This window comes from Ambystoma mexicanum, chromosome 1p (genome assembly GCF_040938575.1).
Source record: "Ambystoma mexicanum isolate Mex_15411 chromosome 1p, UKY_AmexF1_1, whole genome shotgun sequence".
In the NCBI taxonomy this organism is placed as follows: Eukaryota; Metazoa; Chordata; class Amphibia; order Caudata; family Ambystomatidae; genus Ambystoma; species Ambystoma mexicanum.
Window position 1 is genome coordinate 251993585 of NC_090921.1, and position 19006 is coordinate 252012590.

General features: G+C 46.9%; 1 protein-coding gene across 6 annotated transcripts in view; it reads right to left on the bottom strand.

The window, feature by feature from the left end:
* LOC138568706 (schwannomin-interacting protein 1-like) overlaps positions 1 to 19006 on the bottom strand; it is a 358435-nt gene that overhangs the window by 64034 nt on the left and 275395 nt on the right. For all 6 annotated transcript variants that reach the window (XM_069646512.1, XM_069646494.1, XM_069646488.1 and 3 more), the window contains one exon: positions 10665 to 10815. In XM_069646512.1, coding sequence (XP_069502613.1) covers positions 10665 to 10815 — 151 coding nt within the window. The remainder of the gene's footprint in view (positions 1 to 10664; positions 10816 to 19006) is intronic.

Sequence of the window (19006 nt, forward strand, 5' to 3'; positions counted from 1 at the left end):
TGCCCGGTTCTTATATAAGAGGGCAATAACAGCTCAAGTAGACCAGGCTGCAAATAGCTAGAGTATGCAGATTACACCTAGGAACAAAATAGACCAACCTCAGGAGAGGCCCAGTCTCACACAGTGCCAAGAGAACCCTGACTGGCCTTCTAGCAGGTCCCAAGACCCTGTTTCAGAGACCTGGTGCAAAGAAATGTGATCCTGTTACACAGATTGTGTAATCTCTGCATAGCCCTTCTTTATATTCATGTATTGAATATGCATGCTTGCCTATTTTTAAAACACTTAATTTAAAACTCTTTTTTACTAGGGAGGAATTAATATTCACGAAATCGAGAAAGACTATGGTTGACACTTCCTAAAGCCAAGAAGTCACCGACTCATTATTTGGTATGTTTTTGGTCTCCGTATTCGCATTGCAGATACATTGCTACATTTTAGAGCATTACTGACAACCCATTTTATCTCCAAGTATTTGATAGCTTTCAATATTAATTATCCCCCTCCATTATTGTGTTATGATGTATTTGGTTGTATCATCATGATTGATCTTATGCTTTTTGCTTTTATGTAAAGCAATCCATAAATCATGTCGGGCATACGGTTCGTATTATGTAAATACTATGAATAAGATAACAGAATAGACTTTGCTCAGAGACACCTCAGACGAAGGACCAGCCTCATTCGAAGGTGTTGTTCCATCCAGCTGACCTGCCTGCGGAACCGTGCCGCGTGTGGCTGGTCATAGGCAAGTGTGTAGGAAGGGATCGGGGGTCTTTTCTTGCCCGTTATCAGGGCTTAACACACCTTCTCCCCTACAGAGCTGGAATGAAGCTCAGGAAGCAGCCAACAACCTGGACTGACCTCTCTGCCAACTTCACTTTATCTGCCCCTTCCTCTCATCACCTACCTGACATAAAAAGGCTCAAATATGAAGGGACCTCTTTGCCAACCTCACTTTCTCCATCTCCCCCTTTCCCCATTAACCCTCTCATAACCTACCTGACACAAAGTGTGCACTAACCTGGATGCTGTTAAGGTCTATGCAAGAAAACTAACATACACACACTTTTTAAGGATTTGAATCTGATTGGGTTCTAAGAGATACTTCTACACCTACCTCAGCAGCCCTTTGACTGGGATGTGCCAAGGATCACAGAGCTGGATCCCGGGGGCAGGAATTGGACCTTTGCAAGTAGCGAATGAGCTAAACCTCTTAAGAGTGGGGCGTGGAACCCTAAGGGAAGATTTATTGAATATCGAACAAACTGCAAAGTACTGCTTGAAATGCCCCAAGAATGACTGACTACCGAATTGAAGCATAAGATAAAGAAATCAGGTGAAAACACTGCAAAAGTGAAAAGCGAACAATGTACAATTGTGAACACAATGAAAACCATTCAGAAGCATTTGATAAACAAAGTGAAAATTCATGACAAGTGCTATTGAATTAAGCAGAAGAGCAAGTGTGAAGGAGAAATTGATGAACAGGAGAGGACATTGGGAAATGGCAAGTATAAAACGGATTTATACCACAGAGTGACAGAATAACTTGAATGCAAGTTGTGGCAAAGCCAAGAGACTGCCATTGTGAATGCTACAATGAATGTGAATGCTGACACAGGTCCAGGGAGAAAATATGTGTTGGCCAAGGAAAGCCAAGAGCATTACAAAGTGCGAAGGGGTTATCAGTTACGTGACCTGTAGTGGATGGCCCGTGTGGTCCGACAACACATATGCCTACACTGAGTAGCCCTACTGGAGATATGAACCAAAGAAAGCCATGATACACAAGCTATGTTGCATGACAATTGCTGAAGTGAAAGAAAGCATTTGTTTGAACCATTAAAGAGCCTAGAGGATTACAAAGTTAAACTTGCACCATTTTTCCGAATCAGCGGCTCATAGCATTTCTGTGGGAAGAGCTGCCTGTTTGGGAAGTGAACCCCAAGACATCATGAGCTGTTTTATACTTGGGGAAGGGAACACCAAGGTTTCTGTGAACTGTGATGACCGTGCAATAAAATGACCTTGCTCCAAGAAAAAATGAGTGTAAAAAAAGCCACGCTACACAAGATTGCCTTAGAAACACAAGAAGCCATATTGCAAGAAACCACCACTAAACATATCAGACCCAATCACCAATTTATATTCAACTCTATCTCAACCACTGAGGCTGAAAAGATCATTTCCTCCGTCAAACCATCTAAATGTCTAGGGGACACATGCCCAGGACCTATTATTAAAGAAGCCACAAAAAACATTGCTGCTTTCATCTCCACTTTTATCAACTCCTCCTTTAAATCATGCTCAGTACCCACCAATCTCAAAGATGCCTCAAGGCTAACAAAAAAAATAACTTAGACCCCAACATTCCCACCAATTATAGGCCATTCACAACCTTACCTTTTCTTCTCATAATCCTAGATAAAGCTGCCTGTCTCCAGATTCAAGCTTATTTTGAGATCAACAACCTCCTGGGCACTGGCCAATCAGGCTTCAGGCCGAGACATGGGACAGAGACAGCCCTCATAGACCGGAAGAATCAACTAGACGACCGGAAAGACAAAGGTGAAGCCTCCATTCTTCTACTGTTTGACCTGTCTGCCGCGTTCGACCTAGTCGACTATAATGTCCTGTGCTATCACCTTAAAAGAGCTGCCCACTTTTCCAAGGAAGCCACCACCTGGAAACGCTCATTATTGGACACCAGATCCATGAGAGTCTTCTCACCCTCCTCCGCAGCAGACCCAGTAACTATTACATGCGGAGTACCACAGGGCTCCTGCGTCTCCCCAACCCTGTATAAGATATTTACAAAGCCCCTTTTAGACATACTTGACAATCTGGGTGTCTCATACAGCAACTATGCCGACGACACCAAGATTCTCATACCCATCCTAGGAGACTATGACAAAGATGTAACCATGATCAACAAAATCTATTTAATTATACAAACATGGATGGCCACCCACGGCTTATGCCTCAACAATGAAAAGACAGAGCTTTTAATTGTTGGGTCCCCTAATAGACTGACTAAACCCTCTACCGAATACAACTTCATCGTCATTGATGGGATAAAGATTAAAGTCTCTAAGGAGGTCAAGACTCTAGGCTTCTATCTGAACTCGGCTCTCAACCTCAATAAATAAAATCAATGCTACGGCTTCTGCCACCAACTACACGTGTAAACTGAATCATGCATGTAAACCATTTCTGTCCACAGTAATCTGTATTACAATTACAAGGGCCTTAATCCTCTCCAAAGTTGACTACTGCAATGCCTTATATTTAGACACCAGCAAACACAACACCAATAAACTCCAGACAATCCAAAACAATGCCCTAAGAGCAGCTCTAGGCAAACCCAAAACACAGCATATATCTCACGTGAGACACAACACCAATTGGCTCTCCATAAATAACAGAATCAAGCTCAAATCACTCAACCTCCCTCACAAATGTCTGTCCAACAAGGCCCCCCTATACCTCACTGATAGATTCACCAAACACACCTCACCACGACCTATCAGAATAGCACAATTCAATAGCCTCAGAATACCCAAGTTCAAACTCAAAAAAGCAGAAGGTGCGAGCTTTCCCGTCCTGGCTGCGCAATTATGTAACTCTATCCCTGATTCATTAAGAGTCATATCTCCCTTCCACTGCCTTAAGTCTAACGTCAAGAAGTGGCTGAATTCCCGAGACCTGTGACCCCTCTGGCCTGTATTATTGTACCTTTTCTGCAGACTATACCCAGGTAAGAAACAGTAACCAAGGAATCTATCTATTGTAAATAAGTACATTGCTGCCACAAATGTATCTGTATACATCTATATTTTATGTCCTTGTCATATGTAACTATGTAACCTGTACTGCACCCAGATGCCTATGGGCCCGGTGCGCACTATAAATGAATAAACAATTACAACAATTACAAATCTATCAAGGGTCGGGATTGGTTAAGGGAAACATCTAGATGTACACTCATATAGGAGTTCGGATTGAAATTGGCTGTCCTTTATCGGGTATACAGCTTATGCCTACTGCTTAAAATATGTAATTTCAGAAACATTAGATACAAAGTTTCTCATTGGTCTTACAAGCTATAAGGTCCTTCATTATACAGACTAATACAATCAGTTGCCACGCTTGTACCATGTCTGGAACATTCAGTTCATTTCGCAGTTTGTAAGCCCAGACCCAGGTGCAGGGAGGTAGGACATAAAGCTAACACACCACCTAATTAGCCTAGCATCTCTCATCACCCATGCCTTCTGCCATGAAATTGTCTTTGTACTTGGCCTTGTAGAGTATTCTCATCTTTGGGAATTTACGGGAGCGAGCATGTCTGGAATTCCAAGTTCAAGCTCTACTTCCATCCTTGGCTCACATGACAGGAGACCATGATCTGGTTATTTTGCAATTTTAAATGCTCTAAATTAATTAAAACTGGCATCTTTTGTGTTCTTTCTTGTACTTTAATGTGAGAAGGTTCATCCTCTGCACACTAGTTCTTCTTCAGAGTAGATAACTGACCTCGATTCATGAGGTTGTTATTCTGCTGCGACACAGCTTTCCTTTCTCCCTTCATGGTTTCTGGCTTATTTTTCAATGTCCAGTTTCTGTACAATGGCGGCTTTGCCTTCTTTCTATTTACTACTGATAGCTAGCCTATATGATAAACTGATCTACCTTGCATTTCCTTGTCTGTGCAGCTATTGAACTTCTGTTTTCTGCAGCACTTTGTTAACGTGTAATGTTCTTTTCCATATTGTCAATTCACTCGATTCTTTACTTCGTTCTTTGTCCTCTAGGATCCATACATTGTCTTCATTCAGTATCTCGGGACGTCGTGCATACTTTCTTATGACATCATCAGTTCTTTTACTTAGCTCTTTCTCATATTCTTTCGGGGAGTTCCTCCTGTTGTTTGTCATCACTTCAGACAGAGACATCATTTGAGGGTTGCCAGAGGTCGCAACTGCAATCCCTGAGGTCTCCATTCTTTTTAAATGGGCCTCCTGGGCTCTGGCCAGTGCCATGTGGTTCTTTGTTTCTGGAGTGGCTGGCTTTCTTGTTCAGGCCTCTTCAAAAATAAGGGGTTCCAAAAGTGTAACACTTTGAGCAGTGACCCTAAATAAGAAAGAATAGGAAAAACAAATAGTCTTTCTGGAATTCTATACAATAATTGCTAGACTCATTAAAGGTTTATGTGAGGCACACTTCACGGTGCGAGTCACTGATTTAGTCTGATTTAGCCTGTTCTTAAACACCTCAAATTCACAATGCAGACAACAACTATATGTATTTTGATTTTTGCAAGCTGCAGTTATAGCATGCTTTTTTCTGCCGTTCTCTCCGTTACGATTATCACAAGACATTCCATCTCGGTGTCCTCGGTCGCTTGACAAAATCATTGTGCCTAAAAGCTTTTGTACAGTGTGGAAATGTTTGACCATAGCACATCAAGTGGCCCTTGATTTCATTGTGCCACAATTAATGCTTTGTTGTAATGTGTCTATCTGTCCTATCTCCTTGGCATGCTGTTCAGGATGTTTGTTTGCATGTATGAGGTCTTGAGTTCCCAGAGTACTGCTTGCTGTGTGGGTGTGTTGCTTTCCCTGCACTACTCTAAATTATTTAATACACAGTTATGAACCTTCCCAATGGTATGTATTTTGCCAACCTCTGAAGCTTGAGAAGTAGATCCACGTAGGCTTGACATGTGGCCAACTTTTCACCCGAGCTGCAGATGAACTGGCGTGTTGTTAAATCTCAGTTACCAGTTTATTGGTATCCTCTGCAGAGTGTAATTTGCTTCTGACTTTGAAAACATTCAGTCATGTAATTGCTCACTTTACTATAGACGTTAAGATAACTATAGCTGGTGAGATAGCTCAGTGGGTTGAGTACTCGCTGCTGCAATGTGTGTGTGATCTGCAGGTTGCAGGCTTGAATTCCGGCAAGGCCAACTCAGCCTTTCCCCCTTCTGAGGACTATAAATGAGTACCAACACAGGTTGGGTGACACTGTATGTATATTTGTTCTATATAAAGAGCTCAAGCATAAGTGCTATATAATAACGCATCATTATCATTTGGCCTTGGACGCCTGCTTGCATTCACAGTAATTTGGTAATGTGGGCCTAAATGCACTGATATTAATGATTCATACGGTGATTCATTCCTGTATGAAATGCATATCACATTACAGTGATATCGTAACCATATTTATCGTAGTGTACTTAGGAACAATGCTATGTGATGCCACTTCCTGTTTTGTCAAGGAGTGAAAGGTTGGGTTCCATCGCTTCCAGTGATGTCACTTCAGGATGAGGTCAAATTGCATAACTTCCTGTGATGACATCCGATGTCAAGGATCAAGAGGTCAAGGATCGGGTGATGTCACTTCCTCCTGTCATTTTGGTGAATTGACATCCCTGAATTTGGGGTACATTCGATAGTTCGATAGCTGGTGTCAGGCAAGGCACGGTTTCATGTCTCCAATACAGGGAATGAGGGAGGGTGGGATCTCCTGCAGATGTATACAGCTGCTCCTCTACAAAATGTTTGTTTCTATAGCTGTTTATCAGGTCTAACGCACATCACTATGCTTCACAAAATGTGACAGCTTAGTGAAACCAGTTCTGATGTTGCAGTAATGCAGAGGCCGCACAAAGGATGACAAAGAGAATCTTCATGCTAGGAAGACTGCCGGGGAGCCACTGGTGACGCCTCTGTGCTGTAGAGGAGCAGAACTGCTGGAGCACTGTGCAGATTTCCGGTTCACTGACGTATGCCTCTGATGCAAGTGAGGCAGATTCCTTCCAGCACATGTAGTTCATGTAACAAGAGGACTTCTCAGAGTCCTGATGCCACCAGTCAATTATTTTGTGCCAGTGTGATAGCATAAGTGTTGAGGAGGAGAGACTCCTTGAAGAGGTGGGTCTTGAGTTGTTTTCAGAAATGTAGGAGCATGGGGGTGAGTCTGATATCACATGAAAAACAATATTTTTAAACACAGACACCAAATCGACTTTCCAAGGGTGCCTTTCTGCAATGGAACTCCAGAGAAGGCTAAAACAAACATGCAATCCAAGTGTAGACTGGAAAAGCACCTCATATTACTGGCTAAGAAATAACTGCAGAATTTTCACTGAAACTTCCACCCATCACAAAGTGGTGTACTGTGACAAATGAGACTCACCTTTCTGTAGAAAAACGAACAGCAGATAAATACAAGTGTATTTTATTAATGATAGAAAGAAACTGCCCTGTACTTTGAGCGCAAAAGCAAAGTGGATCCTGAAAACACAATGTATGTTAAGGAATCAAGGCTTATGTTAGAAAATGAATTATGTGTGTTCCTTTCAGCCAAGGCCAAATGGTGGGCCTCTGGGCAAACAAACGTCACAAAGTCTTCTCCCACTGAAAGACTGCCTTGCAATCCAGCTGTTTAGAACTGCAATAAGATGTGGCTTGCCTGAAAAGTGTTGCAAACCAAGTGTCCCTCAGACTTGCTGTCTCTGAAGGCAGTTCTATGCAGAGCAAATGGGTCTAGCCACTGCAAACAGCCAACTTCAAACAACAAAGAGACAAATGGCCTTGAGAAAGCAGAGCTTCCATTTGCCCAGCACAAAGATTTACTATTAATGTAAAAAGGATTGTTATAACTTAGTCCTTTTTCTCAGAAATCAAAAGTCATACTTTCCTGATTGATATGCCATCTTTTAGGTAATTTTCAGGTGATTTTGGTGATATAAAATACATCCACCTGTGACTCAGGGCACTGTGCTGGCCATCTAAAATGGGTTTCTGGCTGATCTGAAAATGTTCCACATTTAAGAGTTGGTGAACTGGTGCGGTGTAAAATTATGCATTTGGGGAATAAATTGCATGTTCCTAATGATTATGCATTTTATAAAAATAGTGGAAAAGTGCGAACGACCTTGCAGCGGACCAGGCTGTTTTATTAAATTCCCCCCTAAATAGCTGAATCGGAATAAATATATATTATGTAAGGTACTAGTAAATCACAAGGTTTTTAACACATAACTAGGTTTTGCAAAACATTTGACATCAGAATAAATGGGGATTGAAAATTGAAGCCGCCATATGTCTGCTCCAGACTCCTAAGTCAATCCTTAGAGAGGGAATGGATATTGGAGGAGAGAGAAAGGTAACTGTCCAATCCTTTTTGCGAGAGCTCTAGCAGGGTACTCCCCAAGATTGTAAACTTGATGGTGTAAGCATATAAAGTGCATGCACTAGGAGGAAGAGAGAGAGCTGCTGAAACTTACCATCTAACATCTGCAAGTAATCACCAAAGGAGATTGCATCTGGGTGGAGCTGTCTATTGATTGGGAGGCCTAATAAAAAGCAGACTGGACTTTATGGTGAATGGTGAAGAGCTGGTGACAATCCTTGAGAGTGGAGTGACCAGACCCCCGCCCTGTTCTTCCAGAGCGTTCTGGCAGGCAAATGGCTTTGCTGAACTTTAAAAAGAGGTTTGTTTTCTATGCAAGCAGAATTCAACCCTTTTTAACCAAAAGGTAGAGGGGGGTCTGCTCGCCTTAAATCCTTTCTCTTTATAGCAGACGGGGGCTGGGGGGAACTGTGTAGAACCTTAGTCTAGTTAACTAAAATATCTTCATCTAATCAATTCCCCTTGGCAGAACACCAAACAGTGATTTTTGTTCAAATTCGAAATTAGCAAAGATCATTCCCGGTGTGCGCTGAAAACTATAGATTGTAATTTAATTGGGTAATCCTATGGGTCCGGCATCCCCAACACATGCCTTTAAGTGGACGGGAGTCTGGAATCCAAAATTCTCAAATCATCCCCATTTCTTCTGTCCAGCTTCCCCAATACAATTCTTCTGTTAGATTTCCCAAACACAGACCAACGTAGGAGGGTGGGGTGACTGGAATACCCACTGCTAAATCACTCTGTTTATTTCAAGGAAAAAGTGTGGGTGAAATCATAATTGCCATATGCATTTGCCCAAATCCGTACCCAAAACTGCTTGCGTACAGGAAACTCAAAATTTCACAGCATTGCTTATTGATTGGTTTAATTATTTCTTGAAATGAAATTTATAGAAAGTAAACAATTGTACTTTGTGTTCTTTTCAACACACTTGTATGTTTTATTTGTGTAACAAGAAGTTAATTGTGAGCCCCAAAGAAGTCGGCGTGTGTGGTTTAGTGTGATTTCTCTTACCTCTAATTCAAATAAATAAATTTCCTGTACACCGGCCTGGTTCTTGTCTCATTGGTAGCACAGGGGCAGTGTTCCCGGGGGCATGATATGAGGCTGAAATAGGGCTGAATAAAAGATCTGACTTTAACCGTTTATCATGTGACACCTAGCTTGGGGAGTGACGGAACTCCCTGTGTTGAGGGTGGCCTCTCAAAACATTACAGTGCATAGGCAGAGAAGGCTTGTTTTCTAGTATACTAATGCAGCATATGCATATTGTCTGTGCTGGAGTCCTGGTGAGGTTTGTTTAGAAGGAGTTTTGCCTCTGCTGATTGTACATCTTGAATTCTGGCAAGCACATATCTGGGAGTTGTGGGTTAGATCTTGTTAGCACAGTCCAACCTGGAACTGACCATGCAGTGCCAGATGTTTTTTGTGGTGGCTTATGTAACCAAATAGATGTCTAAGAGTTCAGGAATGATACCAGCAGGCCTGTACCTCTTTAGTAGTGATTTGAGGGATGCACAAGAGTTTATTGTTCAAAATGGCAGCTATGTTAAGGCCTTCCAAGGTGTGCAGAAGAGCCGACAAGGTGCCAGGCCAATCATCGAGACTCATGTGCTCCAATGAGTTTTGAAATTTTGAAAACTCGGGTTTCCTGGGAGAAAGTTAATTAGTGGTCATCCAGAAATGCATAAAAAAGAAAGAAAACATGTATATCTCGTTTTGAGGGATAGTAATGAACGTCGGAAAGCAGTGGATTCCCTTAACATGTAATGAAGGGACACACATGACCAGGTCAAGCATTGGTCATCCTCTACTAGGCACAGGGAAATGCAATCGTGTTTACACATTTAAATGTGCATCCCATTAGTGAATTCGGGATGCACAAGAAAACCTACAGAAACACCGACCCATTCGAAGCATACACGCACAATCCACCCAACCAAAGCGTAAGAAATACTATACAAACCAGCCCCTAAAAGACACACTCAAGCTTTATGTTTACACACTGATCAATACCCAAATCAAACACAAACAAACATACACACACCCCTATTGCCAGTACAGAATCAACCACAGCCAGCATACATTCAACCATCCCAACACACATCCAACCATATCTAGCACATAACACCATCCAACTATCCATTGTGTAGAACATACACACCAGACGTTACCCATAACACACAACCACCACCCCCTTCTCTCACACACATCTATTACTCTGAACAACCTCCCAAATGTTTGCTAGAAGTCCCTTCCAAAAATCCATGAGACACAGAACAGCGCGCAGGACTGGCCACATAATATTCCAATCACCCCAGTTTAGCAGTCTCCTCTTCCTACAGCATCCCTCCCCATCCAAGTCAAATCTTCCCAAAAAAAGACTTGCAGTGGAAAGGTCCAAGGACAATGCAGGAGGACAAATTCACCTGCCTCAATGCTCCCCTGCCTACCTTGCTTCCTGCATATCCAAGAGCATGCTAGCACAGCTCATCTGCAGGTCATCCCTCCGAGCGCGCTCCTGCAGGTGACACAGCAATGTGTCGCGGCTCATCTGTAGGTCATCTCTCTGAGTGAGCTCTTGCAGCAACTCCAGGTTCAGCCCTGCAGGAAGAGAGTGGAACGCAGGAAATGGGGGGTGAGGAAAAGAAGGAAGGGCTTAAGATGGACATGTGACAGCAAAGGCCTGGAAGAGACGAAGGGAAGGTCAAAGTGATGGAGAGACATGATGCAGAGAGAAGAAATGGGAAAACAAGATAGAGTAGCATGAGAATGGAAAGGATTGATGAAGGAACAAAAAAAAAGAATCTGGTGAGATGGATACCCGTTGGGAATAAAGGATATAAAAGGGTAGGGAAGAAACAGGAAAGCAGGTAAAAGGCAAGGAGGGAGAACATTGGGAGAAGGAAATGGCAATGGGCTAGAAATTTAGACCGTATTGAAAATGGATAGAAGCAGAGAGAAATGGAACACATTCTAAGGAAAGCAGGTTGTTCATGGTGAAGAGAGGTAGGCGAGTGTGGAGAGGCAGAGAGATGACAAAGCAAGGGGAACATGAAAGTAGGAAAGCTGGAGAATTAATATGACTGGAACAATTTGTAAAAAGTGAGGAGGAGAGTGGAGAGATGGCCATCTACAGCATAGAAGCATTTCTGACCTACCTTCATGACCCTCCATATTAATACTAATGTGATTCTCTTCGCTCTCGCTTACCCCTCCACCCCTCACACTCTTTCTATCTTTATTCTCCCGGTCTTGGATTTTGATACTTTCTCGTTCTCTTTTCTCGCTCTGTCTTGGATTCTGGTACGGTCTCCTTCTCTTTCCTCCCTGTGTTGTATTATACTACTGTTTCTTCCTATCTGTTATCACTCGGTCTTGTTTTCTGGTATTGTCTCTTTCCAGCTAGTTTCTCTCGGTCTTGTATTCTTGCTCTGCCTCTTTCTATCTCTTATCTCTCCATCTTGGATTCTGGAGCAGTCGCTTCCTCTCTACTTTCTCTGTTAGTTTCACTGGTGCTGTCTGTTTTTCCCTCCCGCTGCATTAAGGAGCCTTGCTCTCGCCTCTCCTTTGTGACATGTGTTCTCTGCACACTCCCATTGGGAGGTGCTACTTGATCGCGACTTTGCTTGCCTCCATTTTGTGACTTTGTATCAGTACCTACATTTTACTTTGGCAAACTAAATGAAACATAAAATATGCACAAAGGTGTTACAAGGGGGCAGTGGTAGTAGAACTAATAAACAAAGGGCGATATGACAGAAGCTGCTGCAGCTGGTGCATGCCACATTTTTACTGTGTTATCTGTCAATCATACAGCACACAGGCAGGTTTCTGCACATATGCAGTGCTAATTTTTGTGCCATTCATTTTGCACAGCAAGGTGCAAAATGTGTGCGTGGGAGCGCATACATGCTCTACCTTTTGAAGTGATGCTTACATGATGATACAATTCCTCTCACTTGCACATGCAAAGGAATAGTGTATTCTGGTTGGTGCTGTAAGAAAACACACCCTGTCTTTGTATTGTGCCGGCAAACTATCCATGCCATTGCTCATTATGCCCAGAGGAAGAGTGTGCACCGACTTTGCACCCCTCAAGCTGCTCCAGGCCAGAGATGATGCAGTGAGCCTGGGTGAGACTGAGAACAAACGCCCCAGGCCATGGGTGCTCGAGACAGCATGGGGCTGTGCCATTGAAACCCTGATGTCGATGCATATTTAGAGCGAGTAGATACTTATGTACTACATCGGCAAAAGATATATTCCTTTAGGCGCTTCTAGTACCCGCTGCTCACAGTGGCCATAGTGCACAAACAGGTGGCACTTTTGGTCCAAACACTAGGAACCTATGGTTACCTTTAATTAAGCATGTTCTATTAATTTATTAATGAAGCTCTACTTCTATTTACGCAGTATTGCATAACCTGAGGATGTCAGGCAGCATAAAATATTAAATGAATGCGTTGTTAATGAGTAACAGTCGTGTAGAAGTACATGGTTCACAAGCTGTGGAGTATCCTGCCATCTGTTGGTTAGGTTTGGAAAGTGCAGGGTGGTTCCCTCCAAGTAAAGGTTGTAGTGTGCGGGGACTTGCATTTGAAACAATAACATTATTATTATTAACAAATATCAAGCAAAACAGTACACCTTTACAGCTGCTTGGTAGAAAGTCACTCGTTGCCTATTCTGATAGTACTCTGAACGTTTTGATAGCGTTTTTTTTAGTGTTCTCAATCTTTTTCCCCAGCGAGCTCCTTCTAGGTTTTGCAGGGGACACAACTAATGTGAAGGGTCGTCATTTCACCAAAATGACAGGGGTAGCGGAAGTGACCTCACACGACTTGACCTCTGATGACGTCACAGGAAGTGATGTCATTTGACCAACCCCCAAAGTGACAACACGGGATGCGAAGGAACAGGACCTTTCGCCCCTTGACAAAACAGGAAGGGGCATCACAAAGCGAAAAGAACAAGTTACTTTCTTACCTGGTAACGTTCTTTCGATGGGATGGTCCGACGACGTATTCCATATCTATGACATGTAATCACCACAGCTGTGCTGCTTCGGAAACTTTTTCGGCGTCTGCGTCCTGCGTCGATGACGTCGATGCGCCGTCGTCGAGGACCTCCTCCGACGTCCGACGTCATCTGATGTGATAAGTAGGACGCACGACGCCCATAGCCTCAGTTATAGTTTTTTCCCCCAGAACGTGTGACATAAGTCAACTGCCAGTCAGACACAAAGCCTTGCGGAACGTAAGCTGCAATCGCAAAAGAAATTCTGCAGCGGGGAAGGCAGGGCGGGAGCGATATGGAATACGTCGTCGGACCATCCCATCGAAAGAACGTTACCAGGTAAGAAAGTAACTTGTTCTTCGAGGGGATTGGGTCCTCCGACGTATTCCATATCTATGACAGACTCCCAAAGCAGTACCAAAGCAAGGAGGAGGGAAAGAATTTAGAATCAAAATGTAGAATAGCCAATCAAATAGCAGAGCAAAGGACCGCCTTACCAAAGACCAGATCCTGTGCTCGGATGGAATCAAGGGAATAGTGACGTACAAATGTATGTACTGAAGCCCAGGTGGCTGCATCACAGATGTTGCGAATAGGAACACCCCTCTGCAGGGCAGTAGACGCATCCATACCCCTGGTAGAATGGGCCCGCAAGCCAGCCGGTGGGTCCTTACCCGCCAAACGGTAGCACTCCGAGATGGCCAAAATAATCCAGCGAGACAAAGTCTGTTTCGTCACAGCTTGCCCCAAACGCTTACCAGCGTAACCAATAAAGAGTTGATCATCCACTCTGACCCGGGACATGCGTGAAACATAAAAGCTCAAAGCTCTCCTAGGATCAAGCCTATGGAGCCTCTCCTCATCCTTACCAGGATGTGGAGGAGGATAGAACGCCGGAAGAACAACCTACTGGGCCAAATGAAATTCCGTCACTACCTTCGGAAGAAAAGAAGGACGAACTCTAAGGACAACCCTGTCCTTGTGAAATACAGTGAAGGGAGGCTTAACTGAAAGTGCCTGTAACTCACTCACTCTGCGAGCGGAAGTAACCGCAACTAAAAACACAGTTTTCAGAGTTAACAGCCTCAAAGGGCAAGAATGTAAAGGCTCAAACGGAGCACCCATAAGAAACTTAAGAACCAGGTTTAAATCCCAACCGGGCACCAGGAAAGGTGACGGAGGGAACACATTAGTGAGCCCTTTCAGGAACTGTGAAATCAAAGGGATTTTAAAGTAAGAACACTCTTCAGACGAGCGCTTAAAGATGGACAGCGCCGCCAGGTAACCCTTAACGGTACCCACTTGCAAGCCCCTGTGGGCCAAAGAAAGCAAAAAGGACAGAACCATGGGGATGTCACATGCAAAAGGATCCACATTCTGAACTCTGCACCAGTCGCAGAACTTACGCCAACGGCAACGGTACAGAGACTTAGTTGCCGGCCTTCGGGCCGAAAGCAACACCTCCATCACGTCCTCAGGGAGGTCCCAATCCTTATACCTCAACCTTTCAGAAGCCAAGCGTGAAGGTTGAGGGACCTGACCTCTGGATGGAGAACCTGACCCCCCTCCCGTGAGAGCAGATCGTCTCGGTAGGGAAGACGACGTGGAGGGCAGATGGACAAGTCGAGAAGGTCCGGGTGCCACGTCCTCCGAGCCCACGCCGGGGCAATGAGGATCATCCGGGAACCGAACTTCCGTAACCTCCGCAGCACTTGCGGGATGACGGGGACTGGAGGAAACGCATACAGCAGCGGGAATGACCACTCCACCACGAAGGCGTCTCCTAAGGCTCCTTCTGGAGAAAATTCCCGCGAGCAAAACCTTTCGCACTTCCGGTTGACACTGGAGGCGAAGAGATCCACTTGAGGGGTCCCCCAAAGGGCGAAGATCTCCAGGAGAATCTCCTGAGCCAACTCCCACTCGTGAGAGATCGCGCTCTGCCTGCTCAGAGCGTCCGCCGTCACGTTTTCGGCTCCGGCCAGATGAACTGCCGAGATCGAAACTTCCTGCTGGATGGCCCAGAACTCGAGCTGCATCGCCTCTCTGCACAGAGGAAGTGACCCTGCCCCCCCCCTTTTTGTTGAGGTAGTGCATGGCCACTGTGTTGTCCGTCAGGATCAGGACATTCTTCCCTCGCACAGACGGCAGAAAAGCCTTCAGGGCTAGCCTGACGGCCCTCAGCTCCAACAGATTGATATGGAGTCTGGACTCCGACGGAGACCAACGACCGCTGACTGTCAGCCCGTTGGCATGAGCTCTCCATCCCGTGAGGGATGCATCCATCACGATCGTCACCTCTGGCCAGGGAAGCCAAAATGGAGCCCCCTTCATCAAGTTGCCTTCGCCGGCCCACCACAGAAGGTCCCGGGCGACCGAGGACGGCACCTGAATCGAGTCCGACATCCTGCCGGAGGACTGCGACCATTGCGTCTTGAGTGCCCACTGCAAAGATCTCATCCGCAGGCGAGCCTCTGGCACCAGAAGAATGCAGGATGCCATGAGGCCGAGCAACCTCAGGAACTCGAACGCTGGGAGCGTCTGGGCATGCTGAAACTTGTGCACCATCTGCTGAATGTGAAGAGCCCTCACCTGGGGAGGAAAACACTGCCCCAGGGAAGTGTCGAGCACTGCTCCGATGTACTGGAGCCGCTGCGTTGGCGTCAAATGGGACTTCTTTAAATTGAGGGAGAAGCCCAGCCTGTGAAGGGAGCGACAGGCGATCGATAGATGATCCAGGACTTGCTCGGGAGAGCTCCCCCTGATCAACCAATCGTCCAGGTAGGGGTAGACGTGAATCCCCCCTTGCCTGAGATGCGCTGCCACCACCACCATGAGCTTGGTGAAAACCCTCGGGGCGGAGGTCAATCCGAACGGCAGGACCCGAAACTGAAAGTGCGAGTCGCCAACCGCGAACCTCAGGTACTTCTTGTGCTTGGGATGGATCGGCACATGGAAGTAAGCATCCTTGAGGTCGAGTGACACCAACCAGTCCTGAAGCTGAAGGGCCTGGAGGACTTGAGAGAGAGTAACCATCTTGAACTTGTCCTTCCTGAGGAGTTTGTTCAAACCGCGCAAGTCCATGATGGGTCTCAATCCCCCGTCTTTCTTCGAAACCAAAAAATAAGGGGAATACCATCCCTTGTTCCTCTCCGCTACAGGCACCAGTTCTATGGCGCCTTTCTCCAGCAGGGCTTGAATTTCCAGCGCAAGGAGCGGATCCAGACTCTGCAAAGAGAGGTTCCCCGGTGGATTGTCGCGAGGCCTGTGCCGAAAAGGAAGACAGTAGCCGTGGGTTATGATCTCCAGAACCCACACATCTGAAGTAATGGCTTGCCACTCTACAAGATGCTGCGCCAGCCTTCCCCCAACCGGCGAACCATGGGACATGGCCTCACGACTGAGCGGGAGCGGCTGCGGCGTTACCTGAGGGCAAAGAGGCAACTGCCCGAGCGGCCTTGGCACCACGGGTACCCTGTCGTCCACCTCTGGTACCCCTGCGTTGGCCTCTTTGACTGCCAGCTCCTCTCGCTTTACTGAAGGATGAGTAATAGCGAACGGAACCACCCCTCCACTGCTGTCCCCTGGGACGAAAAGGCAGAGGTTGGCGAACTGCAGCGCCCAACGACTTCGCTGCAGCTTTTGAGGTCTGCAACCTCTCAAGGCTCTCGTCAGCCTTGCTGCCAAAAAGGTGTTCACCATCAAAGGGCATGTTGAGGAGCCGGGACTGCACATCAGGCGCAAACCCCGACTTCCGCAACCACGCAAACCTGCGTATCACGGTGCTCGCCGCCATGGACCTACTGACGCATTCAGCTAAGTCCAAACCCGACTGAACGGACTCACACATGGCATCCTTACCATCCTGGACCATAGCAAGGAAACCATCCCGTTCATCCCCTTCGGGAACATGTTCAGCCGCTAACGCAACACAGTTCCACAGAGTGTGCGTGAAACGTGACAAGGCAGAAATGGAGTTGGCCGCCTGAAGCGCCATACCACCAGAAGAAAACACTTTCTTCGCCCAGCCATCAAAACGTTTGTCGTCCCTATCAGGAGGGATGGTAGGGTACGACGCCTGCTTCGCCGGGGCCGTGGCCGCCTGCACCACCAAACTCTCCGGAGTGGGGTGCCTGGTCAAGTAGCAGGGGTCGCCACTGGCTGGACGGTATTTTCGCGACAAGGATCTGCCCACCGCCGGGAGACTCTCCGGAGCAGTCCAAGCCGCCGCCACCCTTCTCTGTAAAGCCATATGGAACGGCAGAACCGGGTCAGTTGGGGGACCAACATCAAGGATGTCCGTCAGATCATCCTGCACAAACTCCCCTGGGGGAGCAGACCATCCCAAGTACTCAGAAACCCTAGCCATAAGGCGCCGGTACGAGGAATCAGCATGAGAGCCAGGCTCAGGCCTACAAAACTCCACCTCCGGAGAGGTGTCCAGTCCACTGGCATCATGCAGTGACTGTCTCAACTCGTCAAACTGACTATGGCCCGAGACAATGTCATCCGGAACCTGACTAGGAACCAGGCCATCAGAATCCTCATCCGCCTCTGAAATATAATCCAGGTGGCGAAAAGAAGGCACTCGAGAGTGCTTGCTCTTAACCAGAGCCTTCCGAGGGGGTCCACCCGTGCCCTGGGGTACCTCCGACACGAAAGGCGTCGATGGCGTCGAGCGAATCGGCGCCAGCGTCGAGAGAACCGGCATCGGCGCCGAGAGGATCGGCGTCGACGTCGAGGAAATCGGTGTCGACGTCAGATGCAGCGCCTCCAGAATCGGCGGCGTCGACACAGCCCTCGAGGCCGGAGCCCCGAGCGTGTCCCTCGACGACCTGAGCGTCGACGGCATCGACGACGTCCTCGGAGCCAGAGCCTCGAGAAAACCTGTCGACGCCCTCGACGCCACAGACGTCGAAGCCTTCTTCGAAGACCTCACAGGTGCACACGGTCTCGAACGCGTCGAGGGCCGGGACCTGGAACGGGTACGTCGAGAACGAGTCCCCTTGTCCGAACGGGACCTTTCCCGTGACTCGTGCCGACCACTCTTGCGAGCGGTGTCTCTAGACCTCACACGACCGACCCCACTCGGGGGCGCGGACGGCTGAGTACCCTGCGACTCAAGAATCGCCAACATCTTCTTCCCGAAGGAAGCCCATTCCTCCGGCGTCGCACGGCCCGAGGGGTAAGCGACGTGCCGGGCAGAGCCCTCCGAAGAGGACCTGGAAGACGACCGATGTCGGCGCTTCCGAGAATGCCTCGAAGAGGCAGAAGAGTGGCGAGACTGACTCCTAGAAGGAGACCCACGAGACTTCCGACGATGACACGGAGAGTCACCCCTCGAATCATCCGTCGAAAGCCCCGCAGACTTCGACTTCCGGGGCTTGGACACCCGACCTACCGACAACTTCTTCTTACGTTCGCGTAAGGCTTTGGACGTGAGCGACTGGCAGTCGATACAGTCATCCGTGTCGTGGGCCTCCCCGAGGCACCAGAGGCAGGCGTCGTGCGAGTCCGTCACCGACATCTTGGACCCACACTCCCCGCACTTCTTGAAACCCAGACGCGGGGTTGAAGACGAAGTAGAAGACATCTTCAGAAGGAATAACACAAACAAACAGGTTCGAAGAACCGAGAAGAACAGAACTCCAAAGAGTCGAGGCGTTCAAACCGAGAAACACGAAGTAACACGTTCGCGGAAAAAACGAAACTGAGGCTATGGGCGTCGTGCGTCCTACTTATCACATCGGATGACGTCGGACGTCGGAGGAGGTCCTCG